Source organism: Mugil cephalus, chromosome 12, assembly GCF_022458985.1.
Source record: "Mugil cephalus isolate CIBA_MC_2020 chromosome 12, CIBA_Mcephalus_1.1, whole genome shotgun sequence".
In the NCBI taxonomy this organism is placed as follows: Eukaryota; Metazoa; Chordata; class Actinopteri; order Mugiliformes; family Mugilidae; genus Mugil; species Mugil cephalus.
In genome coordinates this window covers 24,174,025-24,198,785 of record NC_061781.1, presented here as the reverse complement: position 1 = coordinate 24,198,785, position 24,761 = coordinate 24,174,025, and the positions used below count along the sequence as shown (strand labels likewise).

The 24,761-nt window shown below is 38.3% G+C and overlaps 6 protein-coding genes and 1 pseudogene across 6 annotated transcripts; all 7 read right to left on the bottom strand.

The window, feature by feature from the left end:
* Positions 1–1,333: 1,333 nt before the first annotated feature.
* Positions 1,334–2,281, bottom strand: LOC125017197 (olfactory receptor 6N2-like). The gene has a single exon (XM_047600058.1). The coding sequence runs from the start codon at positions 2,279–2,281 to the stop codon at positions 1,334–1,336; it is 948 nt and encodes a 315-aa protein (XP_047456014.1).
* A 2,769-nt stretch (positions 2,282–5,050) lies between these two features.
* LOC125017195 (olfactory receptor 6N2-like) lies at positions 5,051–5,971 on the bottom strand. Its single transcript, XM_047600057.1, has one exon. It carries the CDS (start codon positions 5,969–5,971, stop codon positions 5,051–5,053), a length of 921 nt encoding a protein of 306 aa, XP_047456013.1.
* Positions 5,972–7,227: 1,256 nt separating this feature from the next.
* Positions 7,228–8,148, bottom strand: LOC125018000 (olfactory receptor 6N2-like). Its single transcript, XM_047601596.1, has one exon. It carries the CDS (start codon positions 8,146–8,148, stop codon positions 7,228–7,230), a length of 921 nt encoding a protein of 306 aa, XP_047457552.1.
* Positions 8,149–11,614: 3,466 nt separating this feature from the next.
* Positions 11,615–12,535, bottom strand: LOC125017193 (olfactory receptor 10A6-like). Its single transcript, XM_047600055.1, has one exon. It carries the CDS (start codon positions 12,533–12,535, stop codon positions 11,615–11,617), a length of 921 nt encoding a protein of 306 aa, XP_047456011.1.
* A 2,499-nt stretch (positions 12,536–15,034) lies between these two features.
* LOC125017904 (olfactory receptor 6N2-like) lies at positions 15,035–16,028 on the bottom strand. Its single transcript, XM_047601443.1, has one exon. The coding sequence runs from the start codon at positions 16,026–16,028 to the stop codon at positions 15,108–15,110; it is 921 nt and encodes a 306-aa protein (XP_047457399.1). The 3' UTR covers positions 15,035–15,107.
* Positions 16,029–18,988: 2,960 nt separating this feature from the next.
* On the bottom strand, positions 18,989–19,908 carry LOC125017829 (annotated as a pseudogene).
* A 2,239-nt stretch (positions 19,909–22,147) lies between these two features.
* On the bottom strand, positions 22,148–23,089 carry LOC125017192 (olfactory receptor 10AG1-like). Its single transcript, XM_047600054.1, has one exon. It carries the CDS (start codon positions 23,087–23,089, stop codon positions 22,148–22,150), a length of 942 nt encoding a protein of 313 aa, XP_047456010.1.
* Between the last annotated feature and the right edge of the window lie 1,672 nt (positions 23,090–24,761).

The following is a 24,761-nucleotide window of genomic DNA, read 5'->3' as shown; positions in this document are numbered from 1 at the left end:
CTCATTTATCAAACCGTGCATAGAAAAGGTTCTAAATTCTGACGGAGAAATGAAATTCAGAATGTGTGTAAGTAAAAAACTCCTGATTTTTCAAACGTGCGGATTCCGGTCCTATGCACTAATAAGTAATTGATGATGATAAATCCCACCTGTTCTTAACTACCATGCTCGTGGTTCGGGTCATTTGCATTCAGAAATGCCCCAATTGACTATATATGGTAGCAACAATCCCTTTAAGAATCCGTGAAGGGATTTTTTTTTTCTTCTTTTTCTTACATTTGACTGATACATACTATTTGTTACATACTAAAACCTTGATTTGTATAGAAATGTCCAGCCCATGTCCTTCAGCTGAATGTTTGTCACAATGATCCAGTAGAAAAGAATAGAAATATGACCAACAAGTGATGCAGGGATGACGTTAGTTAATCGCGCCTTTTCTATTTAATATCACAGCTTACCAACGTGCAAGTATATTTACAGTGTACGGCAGCATGGTATGAAGCTATGGCATGACTTTCCGAGGTTATGCCTATTGTAAAATTTTGGTGCTGGCTTTTGTGAAGCATTTTGACACAAACTGAAATAAACATTGTAGCCTTAACATATGCTCACATTTCAATAGTCATAGCCTCCTTTTGAATTGTTTTGTATTTCCACCTTTTTTAACTTTAGTTGTTAAAACATATGAGCAATAATAATCTTTTAAAATTTATTTAACTTCAATCTAAAGCTACACAGTCATATCGCATGTGACAGAGCAGACACTTGAATGTCATGGTACGTAAGACACAGAAAGGAGCAACTGAGCAACTAAAAGTAAATTTCAATAAAATAAAATAGGAACCTAAAAAGGAACGAGCTGCTGCATGAAACAAAAAACAAAACAAAAAAAACAATCAATCACAGGGGGAAAACACAGGAAGTAAAGCAGGATGAGAAACACAACAAAACCAAACAGGCCTACAAGAGAGGTACAAAATTTATACAATGAAAAGTATGACATGTGTCAAGACCTTAAACGTCATTTCACAGAATTGTTTAACACGTCTATGAGTTCAAGATTCGAATCTTAATTTTAAACATCCAGCCGGATGTAACGAGAAAGATATGAGATCAAATGACAGAATTCGGATGAGAAACCTGAGGAAGAAGTCAGCAAAAACACTGTGTGATCAGAATAACACACATCGATTAAGCTCACACCAAAGCCTTGACATGATTTTCTTGAATAGCCTACTACTACTTTTTTTTTTAGAAAGTCAAACTATTAAAAATACATTAAAAATATTCAGAAGCATCAATAATGTGTGGGTAACGTGCATGGTGACTTTTAAAGTTTGAATGCAGGGCGCACCTTGCGTACCTTCATGAAGATCAGTGCTTTGATTTGTGGTAGTTTCAGTCCGTAAACAACAGGGTTGTTAATGGGAGGAATGACCAAATGCACTATAGATAAAACAAGTATGATGCCTGGACTCATTTTAACCGTCTCGTAACGAGCGAGTGACAGTTCACAGAAGAATGACAAAGAAAAAGTCACAAATGACACAGTGTGAGGCAGACAGGTTTGCAGAGCTTTTCCTCTGTCTGTGGCCGAGCTTCTCCTGCAGACAAGCAGAATACGCAGGTAGGTGTACAGGACAAAGAACAGGGGGATAAAAATGGTTGGTATTATAACTAACAGACCTGTTAGGTTGATTAGAGTTACATCAACGCAGGAAAGTTTGACTACAGGCCAGTTAGAACAGAACAGCCTGTGCAGTTTGTTTCCACACAAGGGTAACTGAGCTGTAAGACAGAGACCAAGGCAACATGCAAAAGCAGGATAAGACAGGGCAAATATTATTAGATGTAACACTGTATTTAAAGTAATTTTACTGTGATAGTATAAAGGCTGGCAAATAGCAATATATCTATCATAGGCCATAATGCTGAGAATACTTAGCTCACACGTTGCATACATGTAAATGACATACATTTGAATGAAACAAGACGGGCGGGAAATCCAATGAGTGTCAGACAGAATATCCACCAGAAACCTGGGAAAGAATCCGGCCGTGCCGAACAGAGCGTTAACAGACAGACAGCAGATGAAAATATACATGGGCTGATGCAGAGACTTCTCCTGGTAGACTATTAGAATTATACCAACATTAGTGCAGATTATAGTCATGTAAAACAACAGACACAGAATGAAGAAAAGACCATTGAGGGGGGTGAAGTCTGCATACAGTGTCAGCTGAAAATAATAAGTGTTCAGGCTGCTGTTGTTCTGCATGTCTCAGGAGAATATATAGCAACCTCCCGTCATCTAATCTACACTGAGGCGGCTACTGCACTTTTATGCTGTTCTGACTTGATAAAACAACTTCCGCGCCCACTAATCTGCAGGTGTTGCATCATCCATGGAGCCATTCAGCATTGCCAAATGCCTGCATTCACGAAGGGATAGGAGGCCGAGGCAGGGATTATGACAGAGATTTCACTTTTCCCAGTATCAGTATGTATCTCTGGGGGTGCATGCACTGGATAATCAGTGGCCTCATGCTCTATATGCGTTTCCCCTGATTGCTCTGATCTCTCCAACCCTAGTCAGGCTCTGAGAGGAGAACCTGTCAGTCATTCCCACAGCTCTTTACTGGCCGCAGAAGCACTGGGTGGCTGAGATAATCCAACACCTTCACCAGGAGCCATGGCCTCTGCCAATATGCAGGGATCTGCTGCTTCAGGGATGAGAAGTTTCATCCCTAAGTAGAGAGGCTGGATCTATGGATGTGGCCTGTGAGTGGTTCAGTCTGAAGATGGCGGGCCTCCCTCTAAAGATTGGTACATACGTTGTGAGAAGTGAGAAATTTGTTCATGCCTCTAGAGCAGTGAGATCAAAATTACATGGTTTTGGGCATTAGCGAGCTCTTGTAACTTGTTCTCAACACATCAACCGGGCAGAGCTTTTTTTTATTGTGTGGTGTCTCGCAGCTATTCTGTGAAATGGGTGTGATTAATGCGGAAAGCAGAAATGTGAGTGACCACTCAGTGAACTCCCAGATGCTAATATTCACAGTAATTTAGGAAGAATGTGACAAACTTATCCCTCAGCAGTGTGAAAGGCTTGTGGGGAACATGCCAGCCAGGATCAGAGCTCTATTGCTTATAATGGCAGGCAGGCGTACTAAATACTGATTTGATGGTGTATTTATTTGTTTTGTTCAGTTTTAAACACATTCTCTTGAGAATTGAAACATTGAAACCCAAGATTATTTTGTTTTTCTTATAAACAAACAAAATAACTATCATTTGTATTTGTCCGTCTAATGCAGCCAAACCTTTTGAAACACAAAAAAAGATTTTTCCACAAATATTTCAACACTGTATCTAGCTCCAGTCAATCTTAGCTAGTGGATCTTCTCGTGAGGTCACGCTGTAGGTGTTCCCTGTATGAAACGTTAGCTATGTTCACATGGAGACTTTTTTCTCATTCCGATTGAAATCATTGCATTTGACGGTTTCAGGTCAGCTGTTTACATGTGACGTGATCTATTCCGATCTGATGTTTACATGTACATGCACTTTTTACAGACCTGTGACATGTGCAGATCGATGAAAATGTCTTGTGACTGATCTCTGCTCTAGTCAGCACTAGTTGCTATTGATTTTACACTTTTATTATTTAATCAACGGCTTGTTTCAGAAAGTTTGTGGGGTCATATCCACTTTTCCTATTTTGTTAGCAGTAAAGTAACCCGTCCTCAAGGTTTTTCCGGTGGTTCTGAATTTGTTCCATCCTTCAGTCTATCCTGGCTTCAATGAAGTTTTGATCGACCCTTTTAAACAGTGTGATATTTCTATTTTTTTCTGCTGTCTAAGCTTGCAATTATGTGTAGTTGTTATTAAAAGCAAGCTCTCTGCGGCCTTGCAGACCAGTTGAGGAAATGTCATTGCGCATTTAAGTCAAAACAGAGCATTTGCAGATAGAACAGAGCCTGACTTCTGTCACACCGTGGTGAGGGTGTCTTGTCTTGGGGTTGTTTTGTCATGTCATTTCCTGTTTTATTTTGAAAAGTAACTCTCCTCTTGTTTCAGGTCACTTGCCCTTCCTCATGTGTCACCAGTCTGATTGTCTTCCCTGATTCCTGATTGTGTCCACCTGTCCCCTATTTCCCTCCATGTGTTTAAGTAGTCTGTGTTCCCCTTGTCTCGTGCCAGAGTGTCGTCTTCGTCAACCTTCTCGTGCTTCGCTTCATGTTTTCTTCCCAAGCATTTTTCACGTAAGCCTGTGAATCCTCTCGGAGAGATTACTTTGATTTGTTTAGTTTTTTCTTAGCTTTTTTCCTCAGTTCTGAGGTTTCCTCCTTTCGGAGTGTTTTGTGTTTATTTTGTGAATTGTTTCTTCATTTTGAATTTTCCTCCCTTTGGAGAGTTTTTTGTTTTCCCTGATTTGAATTACGTCCAGGAATTTTTGTGGCCATTTGTTGTCCCTCTGTAAGGGATCTCTGTACCTTCCAATTAAAGTCCCTAGTCATCTCTGCGTACTGAGTCCTGAGTGCTGCTTCGAGTCCCGGCCTGACAACTTCATTCCGATTCACTGTTTACATGGCTTTACAAAAGGAATATTCCAACCCTGTGCAACTAAATGAAACTTCATTTGGTTCGGGCCTGTTTATTCTGATCGAGGTGTTTATACGGAGCATTTCCATTTGGTTTAGCCTTTTAAGATATGGTTTGGAACAGTCCTGTTTATTTCAATGCCTAAAATCACGCACACAGTTTCTTAACAAGTTTCACAATCTCACAGGAGGAACAAGATGCACAACAACATAAGAAATGAGAAGCAACCCACAATAGGTGTGTCTCTTTCTGCTTTCATGGATACAGATGTTCCTATTAAATATATGACATGTTCATTTTGTAGGCGCTATAAACATTAATACTAAAAAACAGAAACAATGATTATATCATTGCAGCAAATTCACACTCAGAGTTTTAGCAAGGAATACATCAACATATAATACACCAGAAGATTAACAAAACAACTGCAGCTTTGTTACATTCACACGTTTTTGCTGAACAAGCTCTTGATATGTTTATGAATTTCTTTCATTTTAAGTCCATATATAACTGGATTAAAAAGAGGATGAAACAAAATAGATTGCAATACTATAATTAAACGTATGATTTCTGGAAATGTTACTTCTGTCCGAGCCAGAAGTATATCAAAAACACTCAAAGAGGAGAAGTGAAATAAAACCAGCAGGTGAGGTAAACAGGTCTGTGCAGCTTTTTTCCTGACTTCTCTACAACTTCGATAGGTTATCACAAATATTCTGGTGTATGTGAAAAGTATGAAAAGCACAGGACAAATTATAACGGCTATCATACCTACCAAGCCATATATATGTACTAATCTGGAAGTGACACACTGGAGATTTAAAACAAAGCTGTTACAACTTATTCCTTTTAGAGCAAAAATACAGAGTTTGGTATTAGCACTCATCACAACAGGTAGTATAATCAGACAAGCGGGCAGAAGCCAACATAAAACAAGAAATATACTGACAGTCGTTTTTCTCATGATCATTGGATATTGCAGAGGTTTACATATAGACACATATCTGTCATAGGACATGGCAGACAAAAGAAAATACTCTGAACCTGCAAAAGAGTAAGTTACAAACCACTGAATGAGACAGGCTTGGTAAGTTATGACCTGTTTTTCTGATAATATGTTAATCAGAAGATTTGGGTAGATCACAATGCTGAGAAGAGCAGAGTTGATTAACAAAGCTGCAATAAAAATGTACATAGGCTCATGGAGGTTTTTATGAATCGCTATAATCCACACAATCGTAGAATTAAAGCAAATTATGAGAATAAATGACATAAACATGATCACAAAATAAAGATATCTATACTTGTCCACATCTACATACCCATCAAGAGTGATATATGTTATATTTAATATGCCATCCATCTTCATTAAGGTTGTCTGAAATGAAATGTTGATAAATAATAAAATGTGCATCACTGCAAATCAGACATTTGTCATTTAGTCAGGACACAACCTTGAAACAGATTTCTTTTGTCCAGTGATAACACAAACACTGGCGTCAAAAAGTGATCTATGGTTTGTTTTATCAGACTGCACCAGCCTCCATGGAGCTCATTAACCTAACATAATTCACCAATCAACAATCTCTGGAGACGTGAACTTTTCCAGGTTACATCAACTCTCAACTTTTGCACTGATAATAATGATTGATGCGTTGACAGCGTAAAGTTGACGGCTCTGTTTGCTTTAATCAGTGGATCATTCTATTTTACTTCTGGGTTGGTGAAAAGGCACAACATGGACTTGTTGAATTGACAGATTATCTTCCAATATGATCCCGGAAGAAGTGACAGTGTTGACACCAACTGAACAGCGAGGCATGCCCAAGGGTCAGTATTTATGTCTGCCAGTGTCCTGCTAGCTCTAGCTACTGAGAGATATAAGGTTTTTCCTGCAGACAGTTGGGGTGTTCCATGGTGACTGGTATATAGAATATATTTTCTTAAAATATTTCTTTTCCTATTTTCTTTAAACAAGCACAAAATAATAATAATAAAAAAAACATTCATACTACATGGATTGTTTGTTGGTCCCTCTCTTTTGCTTGGTTTCGATTATAGTATTAAATGACTGTAGACTAACAGTTTAGCTTTGTGAGAGATTCCTTCATTTTGGCTTGAGGCAAAAGACTAAACAGCAGTTCAGTTATTATGATTTTGTTTATTTATTTATTTTATGATTTAGCCCATAAAATGTAATTGGTGTTAATATCGATCTTATTAGTCCATTAGATGAATAATATGGGTTGAAACAGTCCTTTTTATTTTAATGCCTAAAATCACTCACAGTTTCTTAAGTTTTACAATCTCACAGCAGGAACAAGATGCACAGCAGCATAAGAAATGAGAAGCAACCCACAATAGTTGGGTCTCTTTTTTGTCTCTCTGAAGACTTTTCTAATTGAGCATGGACACAGATGTTCCTGTTAAATATATGATGTGCTTTTTTGTAGGCGCTATAAACATTAATACTAAAAAAACAGAAACAATGATTATGTCATTGCTGGTAAGGTAGTTCAATTAAAAACTGCACCGAATTTACACTCAGAGTTTTAGAAAGGAATACATCTACATATAATACACCAGAAGATTAACAAAACAACTGCAGCCTTATTACATTTACACCTTTTTGCTGAACAAGCTCTTGATATGTTTATAAATTTCTTTCATTTTCAGTCCATATATAACTGGATTAAAAAGAGGATGAAACAAAATAGTTTGCAATGCTATAATTAAACGTACAAGTTCTGGAAATTTTACTTCTGTCCGAGCCAGAAGTACATCAAAAGCACTCAAAGAGGAGAAGTGAAATAAAACCAGCAGGTGAGGTAAACAGGTCTGTGCAGCTTTTTTCCTGACTTCTCTACAACTTTGATAGGTTATCACAAATATCCTAATGTATGTAAAAAGTATGAATAGTACAGGACAAATTATAATCACTATCCCACCTAACAAGCCATATATATGTACTAATTGGGAAGTGACACACTGGAGTTTGAAAACAAAGCTGTTACAACTTATTCCTTTTAGAGCAAAAATACAGACTTTGGTATTAGTACTCATCACAACAGGCAGTATAATCACACAAGCGGGCAGAAGCCAACATAAAACAAGAAGCATACTGACAGTCGTTTTTCTCATGATCATTGGATATTGCAGAGGTTTACATATAGATACATATCTGTCATAGGACATGGCAGACAGAAGAAAATACTCTGAACCTGCAAAAGAGTAATTTACAAACCACTGAATTAGACAGGCTTGGTAAGTTATGACCTGTTTTTCTGATAATATGTTAATCAGAAGCTTTGGATAGATCACAATGCTGAAGAGAGCAGAGTTGATTAACAAAGCTGCAATGAAAATGTACATAGGCTCATGGAGGTTTTTATGAATCGCTATAATCCACACAATCGTAGAATTAAAGCAAATTATGAGAATAAATGACATAAACATGATAACAAAATAAAGATATCTGTACTTGTCCACATCTACATACCCATCAAGAGTGATATATGTTATATTTAATATGCCATCCATCTTCATTAAGGTTGTCTGAAATGAAATGTTGATAAATAATAAGATGTGCATCACTGCGAGTCAAACATTTGTCATTTAGTCAGGACACAACCTTGAAACAAATTTCTTTTGTCCAGTGATAACGCAAACACTGGCGTCAAAAAGTGATCTTTGGTTTGTTTTATCAGACTGCACCAGCCTCCATGGAGCTCATTAACCTAACATAATTCACCAATCAACAATCTCTGGAGACGTGAACTTTTCCAGGTTACATCAACTCTCAATTTTTGCACTGATAATAATGATTGACGCGTTGACAGTGTAAAGTTGACGGCTCTGTTTGCTTTCATCAGTGGATCATTCTGTTTTACTTCAGGGCTGGTAAAAAGGCACAACATGGACTTGTTGAATTGACAGATTATCTTCCAATATGATCCCGGAAGAAGTGACAGTGTTGACACCAACTAAACGGCGAGGCATGCCCAAGGGTCAGTATTTATGCCTGCTAGTGTCCTGCTAGCTTTAGCTCCTGAGAGCTAGCGTTTGCCCTGCTGGCCTCTAGCCTGACCCTGAGTTGGCTAGCCATCTGCCTGAGCCAGCTCCAAAATCTGAAGTCATAAAAGGTAATTCATGTGTCACACATAACTTTGAAGCCTACAGTTGGTTGCTAGTAGATGTTCCAGGTTCATGTTGTCTAGGTAGCCTTCTTGTATATTTCCCGCTTCAAATGTTTCCAAGTTAAACAGGCAGAGCATTGAACTATTGCTTGTATATGGATGGACCAGCTCTTCATGCCATCTCCATTCACTCTTTGAATTGAAAATACCACCAAGAACGTCCGATGCTCCAAGTTTTATCAAAATAGTTTGGCCATTAACAACCTGAAGCTAGATTGTCTTCTACTGGCTATCGTCCTGTCAAAATCCGCTCTGAGACCTCTCCTTCCTGGGGAACCGGCAATCATTCAACAAGACTTTTTTTCATGTCTTCTTGGTTTCAATGTTATTAGACTTCATTTTAGATCGATTGCCTGTCCCAAGCCACGTTATCTACCTGCTGCAGCGAGCTCACTCTCATCTGGATGGTGGAAAGGGCACTGTGAGGATCATGTTCTTTGATTTCTCCAACGCTTTTAACACCAGTCAGCCCTTTCTGATGAGTGAGAAATTGCTCAGGATGGGTGTCAGCTCCTCCACTGTCTCTTGAATTGCTGATTACTTGTCCAACGGGCCCTGGACAGGCTCCAGTAATGGAGGCACCATAGAGGACTCTCCTGTCTCCATTTCTATTCACTCTTTATACTTCTGATTTCTGATACAGCTGCAGATGTTCTCTGATGACTCTGCAGCGATAAGGTGTTTCAGAGGTGGACAGGAGGTGGATTATAGGACAGTGGTTGCAGACTTTGTGGAGTGGTCCCGGGCCAACCACCTTCGCTTGAACATGGACAAGACAAAGGAGTTGGTCATTGACTTCAGGAGGAAGAGGACACCAGTGGAGCCGATCACCATCCAGGCCCTGGAGGTGGAACTAGTGGACCACTATAAGCACCTGGGAGTCTACATGAACAACAGATTGGACTGGAGGGAAGAAGGGCCTGAAAAGACTCTGCTTTCTCAGGAAGCTCGGGTCTTTTAATGTGTGCAGTGCGTTACTAGAGTCTTTCTACCAGTCTGCTGTAGTGAGTGCCTTTTACTTTGATGTGGTTTATTGAGGGAGTAGTACCAGCCAAAAAGATATCTGGAGGAGTTGCGGACGTTTGTCTCAGTGAGGGACAAGAGGACGCTGGATAAGCTGCTCTCCATCATGGACAATCCATCTCATCCACTACACCAAACACTAGAGGGCCAGAGGAGCTCTGCATTCCAGCAGAATGATTCAGCTTTGCTGCCATAGTGAACACTTCAGATCCTTTTTTTTTATTCCATATTCGTCTTTAGACCCCATACAGTTTGAATACCAGCCGAGTCTTGGGGTGGATGATGCTGTCATCCATCTTCTGCAGCTCACTCACTCACACCTGGATGGTGGTGGCAGCTCAGTGAGGATCACTTTCTTTGATTTCTCCAGTGCCTTCAACACCATCCAGCCTTTGTTGCTGGGATCCACTGTCTCCTGGATCACTGACTACCTGACAGACAGGCCACAGTTTGAGCGTTTGGGAAGAGTCCTGTCTGATGTGGTGGAGAGTGGTGTGGGAGCCCCACAGGGGACTGTTCTTGCTCTGTTCCTCTTCACCTTATACACCACTGACTTTCAGCATAACTGAAAGTCTGAAATTTTCTGATGACTCTGCAGTTGTGGGGTGTATAAGAGGTGAACGGGATGAGGAGGAGTATCAAGGACTGGTGGACAGACTCGTTGGGTGGACTGGAAGGAATCACCTGCTGCTGAACATGGACAAGATCAAAGAGATGATGATTGACTTCAGGAGGAAGGGAACAGCTCCTCTGCCACTCAGCATCCTTGGTAGGGATGTGGAGGTGGTGGAGGAGTACAAATACCTGGGAGTGACCATTGACAACAGACTAAGCTGGAGGATCAACAGTACAGCTGTGTACAAGAAGGGCTGCAGCAGACTCTACTTCCTGAGGAAGCTGAGGTCCTTCATCCTCCATCTCAGCACAGTGTGCAGCCCTGTCTCTTCACTCTCTAGGATACTAATGTCCTTAGCTTCAGCAAATCTTAGCTGGAGGAGGGCAATAGGATCTTATAGTAAGGTCCTGCTGTAGGTGTTCCCTATGTGAAACATTGACTCATGCCACTCAGAGTACCAGGGTTAGGCAACCTACCTAAGGTTTTTCCTGTAGACAGTTGGGTGTTCCATGGTGACTGGTATATAGAATTTTTTTTTTTTTAAATATTTCTTTTCCTGTTTTCTTTAAACAAGCACAAAATAATAATAACAAAAAAAAAAAACATTGATAGTATATGGACTGTTTGTGGCCTCTCTTTTGCTTGGTTTTGATTATAGTATTAAATGACTGTAGACTAAGACCCAAGATTTTAGCTTTTTAAGAGATTCATTTATTTTGTCTTGAGGCAAAAACCTAAACTGCAGTTCAGTCATTATGATTTTGTTTATTTATTTATTTTATGATTTAGCACATAAAATGCAATTGGTGTTAATATCTCCTGAAATCGCGCACACTGTTTCTTAATAAGTTTCACAATCTCACAGCAGGTACAAGATGCACAACAGCATAAGAAATGAAAAGCAAAACTCACAATAGGTGTGTCTCTCTTTTTTATTTTTCTCTGAAAACTTTTCTGAGCATGGATACAGATGTTCCTGTTAAATATATGATGTGGTTTTTGTAGGTGCTATAAACATTAATACTAAAAAAACAGAAACAATGATTATGTCATTGCTGGTAATGTAGTTCAATTAAAAACTGCAGCAAATTCACACTCAGAGATTTAGCAAGGAATACATCTACATATAACACACCAGAAGATTCACAAAACGACTGCAGCCTTATTACATTTACACATTTCTGCTGAACAAGCTCTTGATATGTTTATGAATTTCTTTCATTTTCAGTCCATATATAACTGGATTAAAAAGAGGGTGAAACAAAATTGCTTGCAATGCTATAATTAGACGTATGAGTTCTGGAAATTTTACTTCCGTCCGAGCCAGAAGTATATCAAAAGCACTCAAAGAGGAGAAGTGAAATAAAACCAGCAGGTGAGGTAAACAGGTCTGTGCAGCTTTTTTCCTGACTTCTCTACAACTTCGATAGGTTATCACAAATATCCTGGTGTATGTAAAACATATGAAAAGCACAGGACAAATTATAACCGCTATCATACCTACCAAGCCATATATATGTACTAATCGGGAAGTGACACACTGGAGTTTGAAAACAAAGCTGTTACAACTTATTCCTTTTAGAGCAAAAATACAGAGATTGGTATTAGCACTCATCACAACAGGCACTGTTGTCTGACAAGCGGGCAGAAGCCAACATAAAACAAGAAGCATACTGACAGTCATTTTTCTCATGATCATCGGATATTGCAGAGGTTTACATATAGATACATATCTGTCATAGGACATGGCAGACAAAAGAAAATACTCTGAACCTGCAAAAGAGTAATTTACAAACCACTGAAAGAGACAGGCTTGGTAAGTTATGACCTGTTTTTCTGATAATATGTTAATCAGAAGCTTTGGGTAGATCACAATGCTGAAAAGAGCAGAGTTGATTAACAAAGCTGCAATGAAAATGTACATAGGCTCATGGAGGTTTTTATGAATCGCTATGATCCACACAATCGTAGAATTAAAGCAAATTATGAGAATAAATGACATAAACATGATAACAAAATAAAGATATCTGTACTTGTCCACATCTACATACCCATCAAGAGTGATATATGTTATATTTAATTTGCCATCCATCTTCATTGAGGTCTGAAATGAAATGCTAACAAATAATAAAATGTGCATCACTGCGAGTCAAACATTTGTCATTTAGTCAGGACACAACCTTGAAGCAGATTTCTTTTGTCCAGTGATAACGCAAACACTGGCATCAAAAAGTGATCTTTGGTTTGTTTTATCAGACTGCACCAGCCTCCATGGAGCTCATTAACCTAACATAATTCACCAATCAACAATCTCTGGAGACTTGAACTTTTCCAGGTTACATCAACTCTCAACTTTTGCACTGATAATAATGATTGATGCGTTGACAGTGTAAAGTTGACGGCTCTGTTTGCTTTCATCAGTGGATCATTCTGTTTTACTTCAGGGCTGGTGAAAAGGCATAACATGGACTTGTTGAATTGACATATTATCTTCCTATATGATCCTTGTTATGCCCCATCTAGGGGTGTCTAGGACACAACATGATTAGGCTCCCATCTTCCCCTTGTCCCAAGTAGCCACCAAGACAATGAAACGATTTATAATGTAAAGTTAGTTATTTATTTACAACAGAGAAACAAATGAAATTCTGACTTCAGGGTGGACCAAGGCCAACATAACAAACCAAACAACCCTATCTTGAAATTAATTCACTAACCTAACAAAATCAAACAAATGACAACACTTACCTCCCTAACTAAATAAACAGGAGAAAAGCTAGGAACAAAAATAGCAGTCCACCCCTACAGCTTAACAAAGGATCAAACAATGTGGCTGGTTGGGAGCAGAGGGAGATGAGAGAAAACCTGCCGCCAGCCTCGGCTGCCATCTTGGATCTATTTATAGGCGTCTTCCGTCAGCCGCGGCCAATCATAGTCCAGGACCGGAGCCTCCCACACCAATCATCTCCTCTGTGCAGCACACACCTGAAACAAACTACGACTAGAGTTGTAACATCCTGGGAGAAGTGACAGTGTTGACACCAACTGAACGGCGAGGCATGCCCAAGGGTCAGTATTTATGCCTGCTAGTGTCCTGCTAGCTCTAGCTCCTGAGAGAGCTAGCGTCTGGCCTGCTAGCCTCTAGCCTGATCCTGAGTTGGCTAGCCATCTGCCTGAGCCAGCTCCAAAATCTGAAGTCATAAAACGTGATTCATGTGTCACACATAAATTTGAAGCCTACAGTTGGTTGCTAGTAGATGCTGCAGGTTCAAGTTGTCTAGGTAGCCTTCTTGTATATTTCCCACTGCAAATGTTTCCAAGTTAAACAGGCAGAGCATTGAACTATTGCTAGTATATGGATGGACCAGCTCTTCATGCCATCTCCACTCACTCATTGAATTGAAAATACTACCAAGAACGTCCAGTGCTCCAAGTTTTATCAAAATTGTATGGCCATTAACAACCTGAAGCTAGATTGTCTTCTGTTGGCTATCATCCTGTCCCCCTGTCAAACACTGTTGTCAGTTATGTGGAGGCACCACAGGGGACTGTCTGGGGGTGCAGATAACAAACTCTTTGAGATGGTCCAAACATACTGAAACCCTTGTAAAGAGCCCCAGCAGCATATGCACTTTCTGTGGCAGATGAGGAGAGTCCACCTACCTTCTCACCACCTTCTACAGAGGTACCATAGAGAGCATACTGACCAGCTGCATCTCTGTCTGGTCAGGGGCCTATAGCGCCTCTGAGTGGAAGTACTCGCAGAGGGTGGTGAGGACAGCGGAGAAAATCATCAGAACTCCACTTCCTCCCATCTTGGACATAGCAAAGAAATATTTTCTTGGCTCAAAACATCACCACAGACCCCTCACATACCCAACATGGACTGTTCTCAATGCTGGCCTCTGGAAGAAGGTTGTTCAGCCTATGGAGCAGAACAACCAGACTCAACAACAGGTTCTTCCCACATGACATAAGACTGCTGAACTCATTAAAACATGTCCCCCCTCCTCACCCACTTATACCTACACAGGACTGATCCACTATGGACCTCTGTGCAGTCTTTGTTTCTGTCAGCATGCTGTACTCTAAGCCATTGCACTTAAATTTCATTTTGATGTAACTCTAAATGACAAGTAAAGTCTGTCTAAGTCTAAACTATGACAAAGTGGTGAAGTTAAAGCTTTGAATAACAACAGACAATTAAACTTCCAAAAAAGACTAAGAAATAGAAGATTATACATACACATTAGATTTGTTGTCATTTGCATCCCATGAATGATATTTGCACTTTTAGTTTATGGTGACTTGTAGTTTAGCATTTTAAAAACCAAAAGGTAGATTGAGGCCCACAAGAAAATAAATTGTGATAACAAGGATTGTATATTGCAACAGAAATACACTTTATTTACTTTACATGTTTCACATTTAAAATACCCTACAGTGGTCATACAAGTCTCATATTTACAGCTGAAAACTAAAACATGCATTTGTTCTTAATATTACTGTAACACAGGATATGCTCATTTTGTACCCACCACACAAACACACAGAAGGATTTACTAGTAATATTGTTCTATTTTGAAGCGGTCAAAACTTTTTTTAAAAACTAAACAAAATCTCTGAACTTAATCTGTTACCTTAAGGTTAACATTGATACCACATTACATCATTTTGCTGAACAAGCTTCTGATATGTTTATGAATTTCTTTCATTTTAAGTCCATATATAATGGGATTAAAGAGAGGATGACACAAAAGTATTTGTAATTCTATTATCAAATGTACAATTTGGGGAAAACTGTTTCCCATCCGAACCATAAGTACATCAAATACACTCAGACATGAGAAGTGAATTAAAACCAGCAGGTGAGGTAAACAGGTCTGTGCAGCTTTTTTCCTCACTTCTCTACAACTTCGATAGGTTATTACAAAAATCCTGATGTATGTAAAAATTATGAAAAGCACAGGAAGAATTATGATATTTACCAGAGCCACCAAGCCATATATATGCAATAACCTGGAAGTGACACAGTGGAGTTTGTAAACTAAGCTACTGCAACTTATGCCTTTCAAAGTAAAATAACAGAGTTTGATATTAGTACTCATCACAACAGGCACTGTCGTCTGACAAGCGGGCAGAAGCCAAGATAAAACAAGAAACATACTTATAGTCGTTTTTTTCATGATCATTGGATATTGCAGAGGTTTACATATGGATACATATCTGTCATAGGACATGGCAGACAAAAGAAAATACTCTGAACCTGCAAAAGAGTACTTGACAAACCACTGAAAGAGACAGGTTTGGTAGCTTATGATCTGTTTTTCTGATAACATGTCAATCAGAAGCTTTGGGAAGATCACAATGCTGAAAATAACGGAGTTGATTAACAAAGCTGCAATGAAAACGTACATAGGCTCATGGAGGTTTCTATGAATCGCTATAATGCACACAATTGTAGAATTAAAGCAAATTATGAGAATAAATGACATAAACATGATAACAAAATAAAGATATCTGTACTTGTTCACATCTACATACCCATCAAGAGTGATATATGTTATATTTAATTTGCCATCCATCTTCATTGAGGTCTGAAATGAAATGTTGATAAATAATGAAAGGTACATCACTGCAAGTCAAACATTTGTCATTTAGGCAGGACACAACCTTGAAACAGATTTCCTTTGTCCAGTGATAACGCAAACACTGGCATCAAAAAGTGATATTTGGTTTGTTTTTATCAGACTGCACCAGCCTCCATGGAACTCATTAACCTAACATAATTCACCAATCAACAATCTCTGGAGATGTGAACTTTGCCAGGTTACATCAACTCTGAACATTTGCGCTGATAATAATAATTAAGTTGATGGCTCTATTTGCTTTCATCAGTGGAACATTCTGTTTTACTTCAGGGCTGGTGAAAAGGCACAACATGGACTTGTTGAATTGACAGAATATCTTCCAATATGATCCCGGAAGAAGTGACAGTGTCAACACCAACTGAACACTGGGGCAAGTCAAAGGGTCAGTATTTATGCCTGCTAGCACCCTGCTAGCTCTAGCTCCTGAGACAACTAGCCTCTGGCCTGCTAGCCTCTAGCCTGAACCTGAGTTGGCTATCCATCTGCCTGAGCCAGCTCCGAAGTCTGAAGTCCCATCATATACACCGATCAGGCATACTAATTTAACTACCCTTTTTTCATTATGTTGTTCCCCTTTAGCCCAAACTGCCCTGACATCTGGTAGCACAGGCCACAGACTACTCTGGACTTTGGAAGATGTGCTGTGCTACTTGGCACCGATAAAATTGTAGGCATTGGAGAAATTTTTCAAGACATCCTTCTGTCAAAATGTAAGTACAGTGGCATTAGAAACTTCTGTATTTGGAATTCTTCTCTCCAATACATCTTTCTGAGCTCACTTCAATAATTACAGCATCTAAACCATTCACTTGTCTTCTAGATCCCATCCCAACTAATTTTTTACCATTAATACCTCCATATTAAGACCAGATCAATTCATGAACTCAGTTATTATAACAGTATTTAAATAATGTGTAGATTGTGTCTTCCTGTTACTTAATAAATCTTCTCTAGACCCAGATGTTTTCCAAAACTACAGACCAATTTCCAACCTTCCTTTTATTTCTAAGGTTTTAGTAAAGGTTGTTGACAGTCAGTTATGTGCCCATTTGAACAATAATGGTTTGTTTGAAAAGTTTCAGTCAGAGTTTAGAGTTCATCGTAGTAGAGAAGTGGCCCTGGTTAAAGTTATCAACCATCTCCTCAGGGCTTCAGACAATGGACTTGTCTCCTGCTAGATCTTCGTTCTGCATTTGACAATGCTAGTGACTTTAAAGTGTGATCGTACCCATCAAGACTGATTAATCTTATATTTATTTAATTTGTAATCCATCCATAGCTCAGACTTGTTTGTAGAGCACATCCCAAGGATGCATGATTGGACTGAGATCTGTGGAATTTGGAGGCCAAGCTTGTTGTGCCCCTTCAACCATTCTGCAACCATTTGCGCTTTGTAGTATGGGGCGTTATCCTTTTGAATGAGGCCACAACCATCGGGGAATACCATTTCCACCATTTCCATGACAGGGTTTACATGGTCTGCAACAATGCTTAAGAAGGTGCATTCATGTAGATGTTAAGAAGTAACAGAAGTAATGATAAAGTGCTATATAAAACCAATGCATCATCATTATTAGCATTTACAGGTGGCAATGAACAGCTCTTAGCAGGGAAAGTAAAGATTTTGCCATGGCCTTTGCATGCAAAGTTATTGACTAGGGCCTACTAGTCCCCAGTCAGGTCTGTCCCCAGAGTTAGCTATACTCCTATAAAAATCCAGTAGATAAACTAATCAATACATTTTAAATATTCAGAGCCATAATTTGTCCACAACAGCAGTTTAAATGTTGGATAACTGCTGATAATAGATAATGTGCATGGCGATATTTAAATAAATTTTGAATGCAAGGCACACTTTGTCTACCTTCAAGACGATCATCACACTGAGTTTTAATCCATAAACAAGAGCTGTTTTATCTTTAGAATATCAGAATCAAAATTAAATCAGAATTACTTAATTGATCCCAGGGGGAAATTACTTTTTGTTACAGCAGCAGCTCCTACCCAAAGTGTACCAGTGTTAATACCAAGAGCAATGTAGGCAATAAGAATAAGTAAGAGAATGTAAAAATATAAGAAATATATATATATATATATATATATATATATATATATATATATATATATATATATATATATATATATATATATATAGCACTGCAGAGAATACACTGAGTATTGCAAATAGGGAATATTTGGTCATTCATCCCATTAATAATCCTATGACATGAGGACTCATTTGAACGTAAATGAGCCAGTGGCAATTCACTGAATAATACAAATGATACAGTGTGAGGCAAACAGCTCATGTCCACCTCCCCCAGAAATGTAACTACTTGCTGCACACAGCGTAAAAGCAGTGATTGGTTCGTTTGGTTGGAAAGGTTAACTAATGAGACATGGGAGAAACAAACATTTGTGTCACTTTTGTGTTTGGTGAAAGTTTCAGCAACCATTGTTGGAAGTGAAGAAGGAAATAGAAACAAAAATGAACCCAAGTGGAACAAAAAGACACATTGCACACAGTACAACATGGTTTTAGAGAGAAGGTAACAATTAGTTTATTGTTAGTGTTAGAAGATCATCGAGGTACATCATCCAAGACAAAAAATTCAGCAGTGGTAACAATTGTAGTAGAACTACTTAACTACTTTAAAATCAAAAAAGTACATTGTTCTCATTATTAAACACATGACATGTTCTTTTCTGGCAGCCACTATAAATGTTAATAATACACAGAGAAACAATGATGAATGTTTTTCATTTAAACTTGTCATTACATTGTGAGACAGAAACATTTACCACCGTCTAGTGTGTAGTGTTTAAACAACAAATAATTATTTTTAATACAAAGTTCACAAAACAACGTCCGAAGAGTTCAAATTCTTTGCATATTACACCCTTTTGCTGAACAAGTTCTTGATATGTTTATGAATTTCTTTCATTTTAAGTCCGTACATAATTGGATTAAATAGCGGATGACACAAAATTGCTTGTGATACCACTATTAATCGTACAATTTGGGGAAAACTGTTTTCCATCCGAACCAGAAGCACATCAAAAAAACTTAAACAGGAGAAGTGAATTAAAACCAACAGGTGAGGTAAACAGGTCTGTGCAGCTTTTTTCCTCACTTCTCTACAACTTCGATAGGTTATTACAAAAATCCTGGTGTATTTAAAAAGTATGAATAGTACAGGAAGAATTATGATATTTACCAGAGCCACTAAACCATATATATGCAATAACCTGGAAGAGACACAGTGGAGCTTGTAAACTGTGCTGTTGCAAATGATTCCTTTGAAAGTAAAATGACACAGTTTGGCATTAGCACTCAGCATAACAGGCACTGTAATCTGACAAGCAGGCAGAAGCCAAGATAAAACAAGAAACATGCTGACAGTCGTTTTTCTCATGATCATTGGATATTGCAGAGGTTTACATATGGATACATATCTGTCATAGGACATGGCAGACAAAAGAAAATACTCTGAACTTCCTAAAGAGTAAGTTGCAAACCACTGAAAGAGACAGGTTTGATAAGTTATTATTTGCTTTCCAGATAACATGTCAATCAGAAGCTTTCGAAGATCACGATGCTGAAAATAAGAGAGTTGATTAACAAAGCTGCAATGAAAACGTACATAGGCTCATGGAGGTTTTTATGAATCACTATGATGCACACAATCGTAGAATTAAAGCAAATTATGAGAATAAACGACATAAACATGATCACAAAATAAAGATATCTGTACTTGTTCACATCCACATACCCATCAAGAGTGATATATGTTATATTTAATATGCCATCCATCTTCATTAAGGTTGTCTGAAATTAAATATTAATGAATAAAATGGGGACATTAAGTTAAACATCCCTCACTGAGTCATCAGTACTTAGTCTAGAAATGGCCTAAAAAATAACCATAACCTGGTTTTTATCTGACTGCTTAACCCTCTCTGGATCTCATTAACGTGACACTATCAAACTCTGGAGGCCTGGACTTTTCCAGGTTACCTTTAATCTGAAGTTTTGCAATAACATAACAATTTACATACATCCTGTACATGCTTAATGTTACTGGATCTTTTAGCCTACTCTGTGCTGAGTATTTCTTCCTATGACCATGTGTCCAAGATGAGTCTCTAATGTGAGACATGAAATGGATGCTATGAAAGTGAACTTTAGGTTACTTGCGTAACCCCTGTTCTCTGAGTAGCATGAGTGAGCGTAGCCAAACCAATCTCCTTGCTTTCTGTAGCGTGGAAGAGGTGACCATGTTTTTGAATGTCTAGCAGCACAGTGTCCAGTGAGGATGTTTGTATCGATCCGGAAATATTGATAGTTCCAATCTGGACGTGTGTTTTTTAGACTCGATCTTCACATCCAAATTTCGATACCAAGTCTGCTTTCACAAGAAATATTAATTATGACACCAAATCTGTAATCAATTCTAAATAAACAAACGCAATAGAAGCAACATGTGACTTGTGTCAAAAGTCTGTGAGGTATTGTGGGAACGCCACAAATCTTAACAAACACTTGAACATGAACCGCATAGAAGAGCGTAGTGAATTTTAGAGGAGGTGATTAGAGGAGTTCAGGGAAATTCTCCCTACATGTCCATCACAGGTGTATAGGCATTGATCATGTCCTCATGCTGTTGTTTCTTGACTGTTCTTCTTTTTTTTTTTGTTTGAGAGAGCTTTTTTAATGTAATTTGCTCAGATTTTCTAGTTGATTTGTTAATTTGCACAGATTGTCTTTAATTGCTCTGATTAAAGAGAAGTCTGATATTTGGCAGTTTGTTTAATTCTTATACAGAGGTATAAACTACATTTTTCATAACTACATTCACAAATGTTCATTGTTAAAGTCATCATTCCCATATACAAGTAGACATCTAAAAGTATTGATATCGCTATCGATGTTGGGATATTAGCCTTGGTGTGTCTTGGTATCGGCTCAAAAGGAAAAACAGTGGTATCCAGATCCCTAGAGTCTAGTCCGCTGTCTTCACCCTCCAACAACACTGACGTACTTCACTTTAGCTAATTTTAGGTGACAGAGTGCAATATGTCTGGTGAGGTGACACTGTTGGCCTTCCCAACGTGTTCCCAATAGTCAATAGTTCAATTTCAATAGTCAAAAAATAAGAAATGTGCACCTCCACACTGTGTGTTCATGCTTTTAATGCTGAAAATAATTATGATAATAATTATAATCAATAAAAGCCTAAGTAATAACAGTACTAGAAATAATCATGCAAACATGAAACACATTAGTCGTAGCATGCCAAGAACCAATTGGAAAAGTAATTACTTGACCATAATATTGACCATCCTCAAAAATCAGCAGATGCGTAGTGATTGAGCATTGCATGTTGAAGCAGATGATGCTCTTTACTGTACAGCTGTGTTACAGAAACCCTAACCCTTACATAACTTTCTTCCTGGGTCTCACCTGTATATTTGTAAATATTGTCCATAAGCCCATAAAAATTTATATCATAGTGTATCATACTACTACATCTACATGCATACCGGTACTAATTGCACTTCTAGTTACATACTAAACTGCATTTCGACTCAGTGCTGTGTTCACACATCTCCCACGAAGACAGTCAAATACTTTTACTACTTTATTCATATATGCAATAGTGCACAGAACGTTTCAGGATTGTGAAAGGACTTTTTAGACACATACCAACGCTAAAACTGACAGAATATGATACATTGAAACAAACCTCCATTTTCACAGTTGGGAGTTCAAGAAGACATAATTAAGACATTTGATCTTCCATGCCATGAAAATATAAAATGTTGACATATGAATCCACTGAGTTTCCTAAGTACACAGAGCAGTAGAAATATGACTTGCAGTACTAGTAAAATTGTTTTGTTTAAATAACTTTTGTGTGTTGCAAAAAGGTGAGATTCATGTTTAATGAATGATCTAAAGGTGTTACCCTTTTAAGTTGAGTCTAAATGCCTTTGAAAGTAAGTAAAAGACCATTTTTCATTAATGAAATAGGAGAATGAATGTACAAAAGTTAACTCTTCTTTGTTATGTTCAGTTTGCATCTACACAACAGCCTTTTTAAGCGTTTAGAAATTTCTTTCATTTTTAGTCCATATATGATCGGGTTAAAGAGGGGATGATACAAAATCACTTGTAACGTCATTACTAAACGAACAGTTTTTGGAAAATCCGATTCCAGTTTTACTACAACAACATCATATGTTACCAAAAAAGAGAAGTTGATCAAAACCAGCAGGTGTGGTAAACAGGTCTGTGCAGCTTTCTGTTTGACTTCTCTGTGACTTTGGTAGGTTATTATGAATATCTTCGCGTAGGTGAAAAAGATGAAAAGCACAGGGAATACAGAAACGTTTAACAAAACAATTACACCATACACAGACAATAATCTTGAACTCACACAGTGGAGATGGTAAATGGCATTGTTGCAAAAGATTCCTTTCAAAATGTAGTTACACAGTTTGCTCTTAGCACTGAGTGCAACTGGAACTGTAATCTGACAAGCTGGCAAAAGCCAAGCTAAAACCAAAAATATATTAATGGTTGCTCTCCTCATTATTCTTGGATATTCCAGAGGTTTACATATAGACACATATCTGTCATAAGCCATGGCTGCCAGCAGTAAGAATTCTGCACCATTTAAAGAGTAATATAAAAAACACTGAAAGAGACAGGCTGAGTAAGATATGATTTGTTTCTCAGATAAAAAATCCATCAAAAGCTTCGGGTAGATAGCCGTGCTGTAAAAAACAGAGTTTAGTAGCAAAGCTGCAATGAAGATATACATAGGCTGATGGAGGTTTTTATGAATGCAGATAAGGCATATGATAGTTGAATTACAGCAGATAATCAGTATATATACTGTAAACATGAGAACAATATAAAGATATCTGTACGTGTTCACTTGTACGTGGCCACCAAACGTTATAAACGTTGCATTAAACTGGTCACCCATCAAGTTAAAGTAAAAGAGTAAAAATGGTTAGAAAACAAGTCACACTTCTCTGGATACATAGAATCTGTTGGCTTGTTTGATTTATATTTACCTGCACTTGTTGTGCGTTCACTTTCAGACTTCCCAAAATGAAGCATGGATTATAGCGTGGATTATATTTTATCAGACTGCCTCACTCTCCACGGAGCTTATTAAATTCCGCCAAGATCAACTAACATGCATACACATTGTACTCTGGTGGCTTGATGTCAGCAATGGGGTGAAAAGGTTAATGGTACAATGTTTCACAAGGACAAAAAGTTGTATAGAAGCCACTGATAATTTGACAACAATGTGAGCACAAAGGCCAGAATTTCTACTTGTGACCCTTTTGTGATTCTGAACATACAAATAATAAGAAAAAAAAATTAACTAAATGTTCCATGGTGAATCATGGTTGACCAGCTGTAGGATGTGTGCTGCTAACTGTTTAAAAAAAAAGAAAAGAAATCAACAACTGATCAGACAAGGTTAAAGTTCAGTACAAACAGATGTCGCAACTCTGGGTGATGACAAATTGTTGAATTATGAGCAGCTGATGTTGTCAATGACAATGACTCCTGTGTCTGGACCAGAAAGTTGCACAAACTGACACAACTATAGCTCATGTCCCAGGGCTTGGAATCCCCTGATGGGTCACCAGGTGATTGGTATGAATCAACTGAACCACTTGAGTGATTTCTAGTCATATGACGGACCCTCCGTCAGGCTGCTACGATAGTTCATGAGCTACCACGCATGTGACGGTGTCTTGGGTGTCAGAGGACCATCACTAATGTTTGGAATTACTTGGCAAAATCTCATCTCATCTCATGTTCTACTACCACTTATCCTCACTAGTGTCGCGGGGGTTGCTGGAGCCTATCCCAGTTGACATTGGGCGAGAGGCGGGGTAAACCCTGGACAGGTCGCCAGTCTATCGCAGGGCTAACACATAGATGAACAACCATTCGTACACACACTCACATCTAGGTTGATTTAGAGTCACCAATTAGCCTGACAAGCATGTCTTTGGAGATGAGGAAAAAACCCACACAGACACAGGGAGAACATGCAAACTCCACCTGGAAAGGCCCAAGCTGCCCCGAGCCATCAGTGCTATCCACCGAGTCGCTGTCACTTGGCAAAATTGGCAAAAAAAAAAGTGAATCTAGTGTTCATTTGAATGTTTCATCGCACAATATGTATGACGGGTATAGGTTTCAGTCCGACATGGCAAATAAGAAAAATGGTCTTCAGTAACTACTGTGATTATAATTGTTATTATTCATAATAATAACAACAACAATAACAAATCGACTCAAAACCATACATTGGTTTAGTGCAGTCATATGTGCGTCTATAGTTTTGGTTACATTCATAAAATCACACGTTTTATGACGTATGAACTACTTCACTGCTTCATTCAGCATCAAAACCCCATCACTGGTTTGGTTGTCTTGACTCTTCAGCTGAGTCTTTGAAACAAATAATAACAGAGTGGAGAGAGATTTGGTTTGACAAGGCTGCATTCAGTACAAATATTCTATAACACAACTAAACCGATAAAAGCAAATTAATATAGTTGATCTAAGTGCTGTAACATAACCATTGGTGTAAATTAGCGAAGGTTCATAGAGTATAGTGTTGATGT

What these genes read in the sequence shown, in the direction of transcription:
- LOC125017197 (XM_047600058.1), bottom strand. Translation starts at nt 2,281, where the DNA reads ATGCAGAACAACAGCAGCCTGAACACTTATTATTTTCAGCTGACACTG.
- LOC125017195 (XM_047600057.1), bottom strand. Translation starts at nt 5,971, where the DNA reads ATGGATGGCATATTAAATATAACATATATCACTCTTGATGGGTATGTA.
- LOC125018000 (XM_047601596.1), bottom strand. Translation starts at nt 8,148, where the DNA reads ATGGATGGCATATTAAATATAACATATATCACTCTTGATGGGTATGTA.
- LOC125017193 (XM_047600055.1), bottom strand. Translation starts at nt 12,535, where the DNA reads ATGGATGGCAAATTAAATATAACATATATCACTCTTGATGGGTATGTA.
- LOC125017904 (XM_047601443.1), bottom strand. Translation starts at nt 16,028, where the DNA reads ATGGATGGCAAATTAAATATAACATATATCACTCTTGATGGGTATGTA.
- LOC125017192 (XM_047600054.1), bottom strand. Translation starts at nt 23,089, where the DNA reads ATGGGTGACCAGTTTAATGCAACGTTTATAACGTTTGGTGGCCACGTA.